Source organism: Mus caroli, unplaced genomic scaffold, assembly GCF_978045245.1.
Source record: "Mus caroli unplaced genomic scaffold, Mus_caroli_1 scaffold_16, whole genome shotgun sequence".
NCBI classification, from domain to species: domain Eukaryota; kingdom Metazoa; phylum Chordata; class Mammalia; order Rodentia; family Muridae; genus Mus; species Mus caroli.
In genome coordinates, this window is record NW_028227271.1 from 38074737 (window position 1) to 38087614 (window position 12878).

The 12878-nt window shown below is 40.6% G+C and overlaps 1 protein-coding gene across 1 annotated transcript in view; it reads left to right on the plus strand.

Moving 5' to 3' along the window:
- Positions 1–10135, plus strand: part of Kcnq3 (potassium voltage-gated channel subfamily Q member 3) — a 284191-nt gene extending 274056 nt beyond the window's left edge. Inside the window, exon 15 of the mRNA XM_021183338.2 lies at positions 1073–10135. Coding sequence (XP_021038997.1) covers positions 1073–1807 — 735 coding nt within the window. The 3' untranslated portion in view covers positions 1808–10135. The remainder of the gene's footprint in view (positions 1–1072) is intronic.
- Positions 10136–12878: the final 2743 nt, after the last annotated feature.

Genomic DNA, 12878 nt, shown 5'->3' on the forward strand with positions numbered 1-12878 from the left:
AGAGGTTAACATAATACACCCCAATGGAGCTTATCTCTGCAGTCCACTAGATAAATACCTCCATTACATTTCTCCAGGAATAATATCCTCCAGGATGATCCATCACCCCAAACTAAACCAATATCAAGGAATTGAGAGAAAATGTCAGTGATTGGTCTCCTGCTTCTTATTTTTAAATTTTAATTTCTAATCCTGATTCTTGTGTTTACTAGCCCTGTGACCTTACACAGGTTATGTTATCTCTCTGGTCACTGCTTTGTCATGTGTGAAACAGAAATCACAATAGCATTGACCTTATAAGGTTGTAAAAATTAGGCCAATAAAGTACATGGCATAAAGTCAAATAGCTACGGCCTAAATATTCCTTATAACTACACCTCAGATGTGCATTAACCATGACCTGTCATGAGACTCAGCACCTCATTAAGCCAATGAGGTTTTTCATTTGCCTGATTTTGTGACCTGTGAACTGTCTGAAAAGGAAGAGCACACACAAAGGTACACAGACTTGTGTGTATTCACAGATGTGAATTGTCAGGGAAGGACCACCTCTCTCTTACAGAGATGTGCATGCACTTTGCATTTGCGCTCCACACATTCCTACTTATGAATGCCGTACCTAAAGCAGAAGCACTTTCCATAACTGCCTGAGGGTCCCAATTGGGTCTCTAGGTTTGTAAAACTCCATTTTTGCTGTCACTGCCCTCCAGTGCTTAGGTTACCAAGTATTAATAACAGACACAAACAACCTATATGCTTACATAGAAGAAAATTTACACAAAACAAGAACCCCACATCTTGACTGAAATCTTACCATATCTTCCAAAGGAGGACAATGAGAGCCTGTAACACTTATTCACAAACTGTCTGTGGATTTCCAATCTTTGACTGCAGTGTCATCCTTGCCTGTGTATTTCTAAATGAATGTTAATTTGTATACAGGGCCTTCTAGCAGGAGACATGGAGACTGTTGTAGCTGTTATACTAAGACTTGCCAAACAACCCATCAGCACAGTGACTGTGACCCTTATTCCCAGAGAAATAGTGACTCCTGGTGCTTGTTATTTTTCAGGTTCACGACATGGGGAAGAAACTGGACTTCCTTGTGGACATGCATATGCAGCATATGGAACGCTTGCAGGTACATGTCACTGAGTACTACCCAACTAAGGGGGCCTCCTCCCCAGCCGAAGGGGAGAAGAAAGAAGACAACAGGTACTCTGATTTGAAAACCATCATCTGCAACTACTCAGAGGCAGGGCCCCCCGACCCTCCTTACAGCTTCCACCAGGTGCCCATCGACAGAGTTGGCCCTTACGGGTTTTTTGCACATGACCCTGTGAAACTGACCCGAGGGGGACCCAGTTCTACAAAGGCTCAAACTAACCTTCCCTCCTCGGGAAGTACTTATGCAGAGAGGCCCACAGTCCTGCCCATCTTGACTCTTCTGGACTCATGTGTGAGCTACCACTCCCAGACAGAACTGCAAGGTCCCTATTCGGACCACATCTCACCCCGCCAGAGACGCAGCATCACTAGGGACAGTGATACACCTCTGTCCCTCATGTCCGTCAATCACGAGGAACTGGAGCGGTCTCCAAGTGGCTTCAGCATCTCACAAGACAGAGATGATTATGTATTTGGCCCCAGTGGGGGATCGAGCTGGATGAGGGAAAAGCGGTACCTGGCTGAAGGAGAAACGGACACGGACACAGACCCCTTCACACCCAGTGGTTCCATGCCTATGTCATCCACTGGAGATGGTATTTCAGATTCCATATGGACCCCTTCCAACAAGCCCACTTAAAAGGGGTCACTGGCTGACTCCTGGTACTGTAGACAGACTTTGTACAGCTCACTTACTCTCACAACTAGCGCTTACAATGGGGACTCCACTGGCTGTGTCAAGCGCATGCATGTGCGTGGTGGCCCCCCTGCAAGCAGGGGCTTCTCACAGCCTTCTTCCTCCCCCATCTCACTGCAACAGAATCGCTTCCTTTTCAGCATGGTTTGCATGACTTGACACTATATAAAAGGCACTGTTAGTCTCTTCTAGATACACATTTATCTGCTCTTCTTCCTTTAATCACAATTGAACAAGTACAGGGAGACTTATTGATGAGCTGTGCTATTTGTTTGGTTGGCTGGTTTGGGTTTTGATTCAGATAAGCTGAGAGCATAGTTTAAATTATTTCTAGGCTCATCCCCCCACCCTTGTGTAAACGCTCCAGTTAATTTACTGTTTTCTAAAGCAAGGAAATAATTTTCTCAACCAAAACATCCTGCATTACAATGAGGCTATCCTCTGAGCAAACAGAATAGGAACAAGATAGTCATTCAACCCCAAAGCCAAGATTTAAAACAATTATCTCACTAAAGGAAGGCTGGCAAAATTATGTAAAAGCTCTCAGGGAGACTTGGTCTACCCGTTGTTCAGTACGGTGCCTCAGTTTATTTAACCATAAGATGTTGGTGATTCAAAATATAACATCACATGTGTTATAGACTGGTGAAGAGAAATCTTGCACACATGCCACAAACATAAAAAAATAGTTCCCAATTTCTGTAGCCAAAGATAATAAAATTTACCAGAAGTGGGGTGGCCTTCTAGGCAGGAGCTAAATTTGGTGTTTTAAAATGAAATTCCAACACCTTCTTCTGCCTTACCTGAACCTGAATCCAAAATGGAGATTAGAATCAAGAGCAATCACCTTACCCTGTCCTCTATTTCAAAATGATATGTTTTGGATGTAAGGCAAATGACATGCCTTGAGACACTTGGTTGTCCTGTGGAAAGTGAGGACTCAAAACCTCCACCTGAGGACTCACCCCTTACCACAGTCTCCCCTCACGCTATCCCATTTGCATACTGGAACCCAGGAATTGTACCAAGACACCAGCACTCTTTAACCATGGGATGTAATCTTCAGTCTTTACTTAAAGGGAGAACGATGTCTGCTTTGACTGCAAAGCATGTTTACTGGATGTTTTACAAGTGGGATCCAGGATGGGGAATGCAAATTAGTTATAAATATACAAATAGGAAGAATTCCCAGAATCACCCACTTTTACTTCTCCAGATTTTCTCAATGAAAATACTAGAACCACACAAAATCAAAAGAGCTCCTGATGTGACAACCAAGAGCCTGGAAATCCCTGCCCTGCTGCAGAAAGATGAATGTTAAGCACAAGCCACTATGTGGCCTATTGGGAGATATTGCTACTTGCTGAAAACCTCTAATGAGGTTAAACTGGCTACTCTTTGTGGATCACCACAGTATTAGTGTCTCAGTCATTTCATGCCTTTAAATATGGTTTTTAAATGGTTGCCATGATGACCATCAAGATGATGAAAATACCCTTATTTAGTGTTTGAATATGACTCTCACCAGTGCTGTTGCTGTGTTGCCAAGAGCCATAAATATCATAGCAGACACCTACTTGATGTTTTCATCAATTCCCAATGCTAGTATTCTGCCCTGTGTTGGGGAAAGAGTCCTCAGAGATCAGTTTCTTACAACTTACATGCTGATTGGTCCTGTATAAAGAGCTGAGAATACAGTGATAATGAAAGTTTGTCCCCTTGATGAGAGGACCTTAAACCAAAGCAGTTCCAAGAATGATGGCAAGCACTGTGAGTTGGTAGAAATAGCCAACATGGAGAGTCTCATGAATGGATATACGAATAGTGACATTTAAGTCCAAGGCAGGCAATATATTAATACAGTCACACACACTAGAGGTAAAGCTTTTCTTACAGATTTCAATTGATTTTTCTGGCAATCTGAAAGACAAAGGCTATGGGCCTCTTCCCGCAAATCTTTCAATATGACTTCAGTGGTGCCAGTTTGGCTATAATCTAAGAAAACTTACACCTCTTCCTTGGGATTTGGTTCTTGAATCTGCTCTTCCTATATATTTTTTCACCATAAATAACTGCCCTACCTAGCACCTAACCTACACTATCCCTTTTTATGTCCATGAGTTATCAGAAACAAAAATGATGGCGAATAATATGTGCCGCATGGTTTTTCCTAACATTAACATTCTTTCACAACCTTCTAACATTGCTGTTACATTAAGATGCACTTTTTCAAATAATTCATGTTTTATTTTATTCTTTTGGTTTTTATTTATTTTATTTTTACACTCCAGATTTTATTCCTCCATCCCAGTCCACCCTCCAACTGTTCTACATCCCATACCTCCTCCCTACCCCATGTCTCCATGAGGATGTCCTTCCCCTCCCTCCACTCCACCAGACCTCTAAATTTCCTGGAGCCTCCAATCTCTTGAGGGCTAGGTGCATCATCGCTGGCTGAACCCAGACCCAGCAATCCTCTTCTGTATGTGTTGGGGGCCTCATATCAGCTGGTGTCTGGTGTCGGGTTGGTAGCCCAGTGTTTGAGAGATCTCGGGGCTCCAGATTAATTGAGAGTGCTGGTCCTTCTACCGGGTTGCCCTCCTCCTCACTTCTTCCAGCCTTTCTCTAATTCAACCAAAGGGGTCAGTTACTTCTATCCATCGGTTGGGTACAAATAACTGCATCTGACTCTTTCAGCTGCTTTTTGGGTCTTCCAGAATGTGGTCATGATAGGTCCCTTTTTGTGAGTGTTCCATAGCCTCAATAATAGTGTCAGTCCTTGGGACCTCCCCTTGAGCTGAACCCCACTTTGGGCCTGTCACTGGACCTTCTTTTCCTCAGGCTCCTCTCCATTTCCATCCCTGCAGTTTTTTCAGACAGGAAGAAATATGGGTCAGAATTTTGGCTGTGGGATGGCATCCCCTTCCCTCACTTGATGCCCTGTCTTCTTGCTGGAGGTGAGCTATGTAAGTTCCCTCTTCCCACTGTCGTGGCATTTCATCTATGGTCCCTTCCTTACCTCCCCAATCTCTGGTGCATGTATTTTCAGGAGTTCAAATGGGGATCTTGGCCAAGAATTCTTTGAACTGGAATTTGCATTCTTTTCCAAACAAGCTCTAAGTTTATAGGCTTGCTTCCCTGGTGATTCAAAATCAGAGTGGCAGGAATTAGTTTTGTGTTGGTTGCCAAACTGGTATATGTCTAGTCAGTTGTCTGTATCAGCCAAATACAGGACAAATACTAAGGGCCCTAAGAGCTGCTTGTTTGCATCTAAGAAACAAACAGAAGAAAGATAAGATAATCTGAAATCCTTCTATTGAACTATCCTTTTTTAAAAAGATATCTAAACCAGCCAACCAAATGTATTCAACTGAACATGTCAATACACTGCATGGTCGTCATGGCTGGTGTTCTGATCCTCAGTTGAAATGTCAATGTGAGTTCTATAAAGATCCTTTGTAACACAAAAGAATCTCAGGACGGAATAATCCAAGATAATATGTATTGGAAAGCACATCAGTAGCTCTGCAGCTTGCCTAGGAAGTCATAACACTTTTAACAGAAACCCAGAAAGACTGAGAAATTAATTCCATCACAAAAACCAGGAATGGTTTTATCAGGTTAAAGAATTGTCTTATATGTATTTGGCTGCCATGCTTTAAAATATATTTAAACTTTACAATTTTTAAGAAATGGGAATGAAAGTATAACTCAGTGGTAGAGTACTTGTCTATCATACATTAAATTCTGGCTTTGATCCCTAGTATGGCACGACACATTGTGTGTGTGTACTCGCGCGCACACACACACACACACACACACACACACACACATTAATCGGACATATTTTAGCAAGAAAAAAATAAGAAGAATGAATTTTTAAATGCTAATTAAAGATAATTCTATCAGGCTGAAGAAAAGTGAAATTGTAACATTTTAACTATTAAATATTTCCATATAAGCAGATACTGAAAACTTAAGATAAAGTGAAATTGTAGAAAGAAGGGGGAAAAAACCCACTGAATTGAGAAAGTTCTTTTCAATTACTGTCTGTTTTTAAAACTTAGAATTCAGACTTACTAGATATGACACTGATGTTCTAAAATTTTATTTTTATGAAGAAATAATTAGAAAACACCAAAGTGTATAGGTAAAACCAAATTAATTAAGCAACACTTGTGCATCCTATATCTATTCTGTACAAGGCATTTCTAAACATTGTAGCTCAAAAGTAAACACCCTTAGAAACGATAGCATCACAGAATCTACTCACAGTTTGCCAAAATTATTCTCATTATTTCATGCTACTCTGAGAGTGTAACAACGAAATATTCATTTAGCAAGATGTTCTAGATATCACTGAATACCAAGAATTATGCAACAAACATTCAAAGACCAGAGAGCTAGTCTCTGCTGTAAGAAAACTCATGTCCTCAACTGTTGATAGTTGTCTTAGACTCATCATACTTGATTTCATGGCTGTGGACAACTGTCTACCAATATGAATATTCCCCCACTGGGAACATTGAATGGGGATTTTGCATTTGAGTTCACCATTCTGGACTCTGTAACATCCAATAATTGATGTAAGCACTTGGGCTCTGAAAGTTTTTTGGAAAAAAAAAAAAAAAAGCTTTTTTTCTCTATATCCTGTCACGGTGGAGGGCAGACAAGTAGCCATGGCATCTGTTTCACCATATTGACAAAAAAGGGCCTAGCACAGGCCATGGCACAACATCTACTTGAAAAAGAAGGAACTCATTCATGGGAAATTGAAGATCGGAGTATACGGAAGAAAGAAAAGAAATGTTCTCAGAAGTCAACTAGACTGTTGACAAGGCTGCCAGACCGACCCCAGTTCTCACTCCATTGCTGCCTAGAATAGATACTCTTTGGTTCTCATGAGCATGTGCCCCCAAGAAATCCAGGACCACAGAGGTGTTCTTGGTTTAAAATTTGTCTTCACTTGTCTTCAAAAGTTCATGCTATTTCCACCATGAACTTTAACCTACATTTGCTTTCTGTATCGAAAAATATTCAAAAATGACATACTGTTCTTACATGCCTCAAAACTGAGCTATCTTTACTCTAAACAGGGCAGCAGAATATAGCTTAGTGGTACCCAGCTATAGAAATAAATCTTAGGGGTCAGAGTACCTATGTAGCTTTCAGAGGTTTGGAAACCATGGTGTGAAGCTAATGTTGAACAAACAAAAATGGGATAGAGATGACTTGTATTAAAAATTTGAGTTTTGGAACACTCAGAACTATTTCAGTCTATTTAAAATTTCAAGTGAGACAATCAACTATGTATAAAGTTCTTAGTGCAGTGACTGGTCCATGCCAAAACTGTTAATAATTATTTGTATCTGTTTTTATAGTATGTATAGACTCCATTACATCAGTTAGTGATATCACCTACGGATTCTAAGTTTACACCAGAAAATATTTTTTTAGGGAAAAAAAAAAGCTGGTGGAGATATAATTCAAATTATTGCATGATAAAACTAGGATTCTTTTTTTAGTCGTTAACTATGTACCTGTCTGCAACTGAACATAATTATTTTTCCCATCAAAATGTGCAAGATAAGGAATACTGGAAGGAGCATTAAGAATGTGGTTCTCAGTTGCTAGCTGGTGAAAGTTCTATTGGAGAAAGAGTGCCAGATGTAACAGTGTTCTCTAAAACATGACTTAAGGAGATGTAGACAAAAAAAAAAAAAAACTAATTAAATATGAATGGAAAGCCAACTGTGGCATGATGACTACCAGGGAGCACTCTTGCCATGAATAGGACCTCTTCAAGAAGAAGGTCAAAACTTGTTCAAATTCTTCCTTGTAACTATGGTCTCAGCCTTCAGCAGCCTCAATGTCAGTATCCTTCTAGAATCAATCATAGTTCAACGGAATTGAGGAAGTGTAATTTTGCATGTTCTAAAATATTCAGAGGAAGAAAATGATCACCCATGTTTTTTTAGGCCAGGACACAGATGCTCAGACATCAGGGATTCTGAGTCTCATTGTGAGTAAAATAAAGATCAGGTAGAAGAGTGGTCCTAGGACTCAGGTGTCCTGACTCCTGGTCCAGATGTTAGAGATGGGAGTATTTCTGGTGACGCTGAAAGATAAATTGTCTGACTCCCTTGAGAAACAGCTGAACCAGAAATGTTTTTTGAGACTTCACTATCTCTAGAATAGGACTTATTCTCCCATGTCACAAAGATGTCCCATCTGAATGTTTCATCTTCAAAGGGCTCAGAGAAACCTCCTGCCAATGAGCACACCTGGGGAGAGACTGAAGAACAACCTTTTAACCATGTGTATAACTTCTCTCCACCCTTCTGACTATTCCTGCTTTGTCTCTCGTTATGCTGCAAAGATTGGACAGGTTTACCTGTTTGGTTCATCCCCTGGACTCATTAAGAGCCACTCACAGATCCTTGGGTTGCACCCTCAGATACTGGCCCCACTGCATGAGACTTCTCCATAGGTTTAAGGATCTGATTTCTTTGGGAATCTGACTTGCCGCAAACTTCCTATTCAACCATAGGTGACTGTGTACTGGAATATCTGGGGTTTGTCTGAGCATGTCTAGTTCCTCTCACTTGACCCTAGGGGATCCTCATCCTTGCCATTTCATAGACATTTCAAAGAGTACATACTCTTTGCCAAAAGCTGCATTGGATCTGTCCTTCTTAAAACATATCACGTTTGTGTAATTGTGGCGACACTTTAGGGAAAAATTTGGTATCTCATGATTCACATGCAGAAATCTTGAGTTTCCACTTGAGCTGTGCTTACATTTGCCAGAATTTAACAGTGCTCCCACAGAAATCTGTATTAAACCCATTGGTAAGATAGGATGTCTTAGTGATCCTGATTGGGCTGTTCCAAAAACTTCTGAAAGATTTAAAGAGAAAAGTGACACATTATGGTATGGCTTTGGTTTACTGGATTATTTTAAAAACTGTCATTCTGCCTGAATCTCCCCTCCTCCCAATGGCACTCCTTCAAGATTGAAGTAAGTGTCAGGAAAGAATAGTAATCTTTTGACATGTTAAAAATTCAGAGATCTGAGCAACCCGATAATGGCTTAAAATTAACCAAGCCTAGCCAAGTACTTTGGAATATACCAAACTCCAATTGGAAACTTAAGATTTATGAAAAGACGAGACAGTTTGATTTCAGTGCTCCTTTCTTCAACTCTGCCTGCAAAACTGAGGTCTGGGATAGGAGAACAGCTCCCTCTGTGTTCTCCTTAAGAGTTGCATGCATGAGTGTGATGCAGTTCTCTGATGCCTGCATGCTGCACCCTTAGTGTAAACCCACCGGAAGGCTGTCACTGGCCGCACAGACATCAAAAGCTGAAAGAAAAAGAGTTGCCTAGATGTCACATAGTACAAGAGAAAGAACTGAGATTTTACACTAAGCCATGGATCTCAAAAGTTTTTCCTATCCCCTGGCTCTACCCCTCCCCCCCCCCAAGTCTCACAGGGCAGTATAAATGCTCCCCAGTCAGGCCCTGTGGTCCCTAAGAAAACAATTCCCTCTTCTGCACAGTCAGCGTTCCAATGAAATGATCACAGACCCACCCATGCCCTGGAGAGTAGAAGAAAGACTGTCAGCGGCTCCCTTTGACTATTCAGCAAATTCTTTGGATGTTTTCACCATCCAGCTGTCGGAGGCAGAAACTGATGCTGCATAAATTATTCACACAGTTCACATTGGAGTCCATTAGCCCTTAGAGTTTGGTAGCCACAGATATTCCCACAAACACCCTTTGTTCTTGGTCCCCACAGATCCTCTGTCACCATATTTACCTGAACAAGTTCAAAAGTATCTCAGGCTCAGCTGACTCTCATCTTCTTTCTCTAGACTGTATCTTTATTTCAGGGCTTTGAAATTTTGCAGACACAAACAGGCCTTTAAAAAAAAAAAAAAAAAAGAAGTTCTCTGAGAGGCCAAAAGTGCAGATCAATTATTACTCCATCTTTCAATATTAAGAGAACAAGAATCTGCACGGATACCAAATGGATCTCCTAACTGGGCCATGCTTTGCCCTTCTGAATCCATTTCCAGGGAATGAGAGATCAGGTCCAACCTCCAGCCTTCCCTGAGGGCTAAATGGAGGATTTGGATAGCCCTTCAGTCAAATTGCAGACCCAAGCTGTTAGAGAGAGAACCTATGCCCAATTCTGAAAAGCTAACTTAGGATGGATGCACATTATCAGTTCTGCCAGTCCTTTCCATTTAAAAAAAAAAAAAAAAGAATCTCTCCCTCTTGCCTAAGATGGGCTGTGACTACCCCCCTCTCCCTGGTCCTGATATAGTAGTGATGGAAGACACCTACTGTGGAAGAACAAGTTGAGGTTTGCAATGACATGAGTCACTGTATTTGATTTTAGGTTGATTTTATTTCACCCCTTTTTACGGCATAGAATTCTGGTGCCTTGCTCCCTGGATTTGTCTCCGTGCTCTGAGTAGGCTCTCCACATTCTGGCTTACATGGGAACACAACTATTCCACAAGTGCCCTTTAGTGCTCTTTATAATATGGTTTCCTGTAATTTTTAAACTGTATGTGTAATTTATATTCTGGCTCTGTCCGATATTTGACAACTTTAATAGGTTGATTTCCATATATATATTATGCAAACAATTCTTACCTGATTTTTTTATGTTCTATCTCAAAATCAATAAAGATTGCACCACTTATTAATAAATGGATGATTCAATGATTCTGTGAAAAAATGTTTCTGAAATGTGTCAGAACAGCTCTTCGGGGTTTTGTAACACAGGGTCAAAGGTACTGGTTGATGCTACAGAAAAATCTTGAAAATATTCATGGCCTACTACAACAAAAAATTATTTCTCGTCCAAATTAAGATCCATCGTAGACTGTCACAGTGGTTAAAAGTAATGCAAAGATTTGTGGTCCTTTTTAGCATGGAATACACTAGAACCCAGTTCCATCCACCTATCAAGCATAGCCAGAAAATTAGAAAATGTAAAAGTCATACCATCTTATTATCTCCCTGGGATTCAGTGACTTTCTGGTCACATTTTCATTGGCCAGACCTTGTCATGTGGTACTAACAAGCTTGCACAGGAAGATGGGATGTGTAGTCTTCAGTAGAGCTCAGGATGAGGAACTGGTGTTAAAGCCAAAAAACTTTCCCTAGAAATGACTAGAGTTGCAAATATACACATGACAACAATTTATTTGCAGAATTTGGCAAAGGTTGTCTCCTTATTAATGGTGCACATTTCAAAATAATCAACTCAGAATATACTGATTCTTGGTTGTGAATTGGGATATTGGTGAGTACACAAACACATGGGTCAACTTTCCAATTTTGTCTCCTAAACATTTGGATATCTATGATCCTTGCTTATATAACATTCTTGCTTTTTTTTTTTCATGTCAAACTCTATTTAGTTCTGTTCAAAAAAATACTTGTTTATTACTTAATAGACATTCACTGGAGTTCCTCTACACTGTGCCTAGCATTTGAGGTACACTATTTTACCACGGAATACCAGGACTACATTGGCATCAAGATCATTTCAGTTCAGTGACGTGTAATGATAGCGAATCAAGAGTCTGTGAACACACAAAGAAAGGTGTTCACCTATAGTACAATTATATGAATGCTCCTTAAGAGAAAATGAGTCCTCGATGGAAAATGCAAAGGTAATTTAGCAAAGCCACATGGGAAGATGATTATAAGAGTTGGCAGATATTAGAGAAGGTGTATTCTATTAAAAGTAAAGTCTTTTCTTTAATAGTATCCTCTGCCTATGGTAAGCAACTCAGGGGTGTGTATAGTTTTGGGGAAACTGAGAACACTCTAAGTGTAAGGAGATATTGTACTTGAAATGCAGCATTAGGGAGGATATGGGTCCAAAAAGACAGAGCCTTTCAGACACATCAACAGTCTTGGAACTTAATGGCTCTAAGTCAAAAAGGCCACAAGACAAAGGGAAAAATTCACTTCCTCTTGGAGAGAACTTCTGCTTATATGCAAGGTCTGAAACCTCACCTGCTTTCTGACCTCTGCCTCTACCAGCATCATCAGACTGTAGTTTCAGCATTTCTTCCTTTCCAAGGAAAAACTCCTTTCCTAACTAAAGACCAAGCAAAAAGATTCTCCCAGCCCCATGTTTTCAGTTCCTTTCATTGCAGGAAGACCAATACTCCCTATTCTCCTCAATAACAAATACCATCATCTGGCCTTTTCCATACTCCACCTCTAGCCCCATACATTCCCATTCTATACCATAGTCCCATCAAGTTAGATACCTCAGAGTAGACTTTGACCTCTTGGGTCACCATGAATAGTCTGTGAGGTCTATCTTGTTGCTCTTCAAGATCCTCTTCCCACCAACACCATTTGTCTCTCCCACCTAATCTTCCTGAATCTAATCTGTCCATCCCTTAAAGTCCTATAAACAGTGGTCTTGTGAGAAATAGAAACCTGGGCGACTTACTCCTTTACTTTTCTATGCCACCTATAGCTTAAATTATTTTTTTAATAAGTCATCATTGATAGCCATGCCCCATCTGCTTTACCTTCTAGTATGTTGTCAAATTTCCACCCACCTATTGGTGCATTATCTACAGAAACATATTCTATGTGTCCTACTTCATAAAAGCTGGCAGCTCCCCTCACACACCAGGCTGTTAATTGAAAATGTTAAAGTTCCTATTGGAAACTCATTCCCAAGACTTTGATAGGACATTGGTACCATGGGGAAGTCTTTGATGAATCTCTCATCTGCTGGGCAACACTTTATGTTTTGCCTTGAGTGTCCTGCCCAGAAAGCTAACATAACATCTGTTTCACAATGTTCTGGTTGTTGCAGCATCTGCCTTCTCTTCACCACCTCCACCATTGACCTGGGACTAGCCTGTGGGTAGAAACTATCACACTAGACAACTCTGAATTTCTTCAAGCCAGCAAGGGCTTCACACTGTCAGCGCAGACCAAGAAAGGGGAACTCAATGCTAAGGA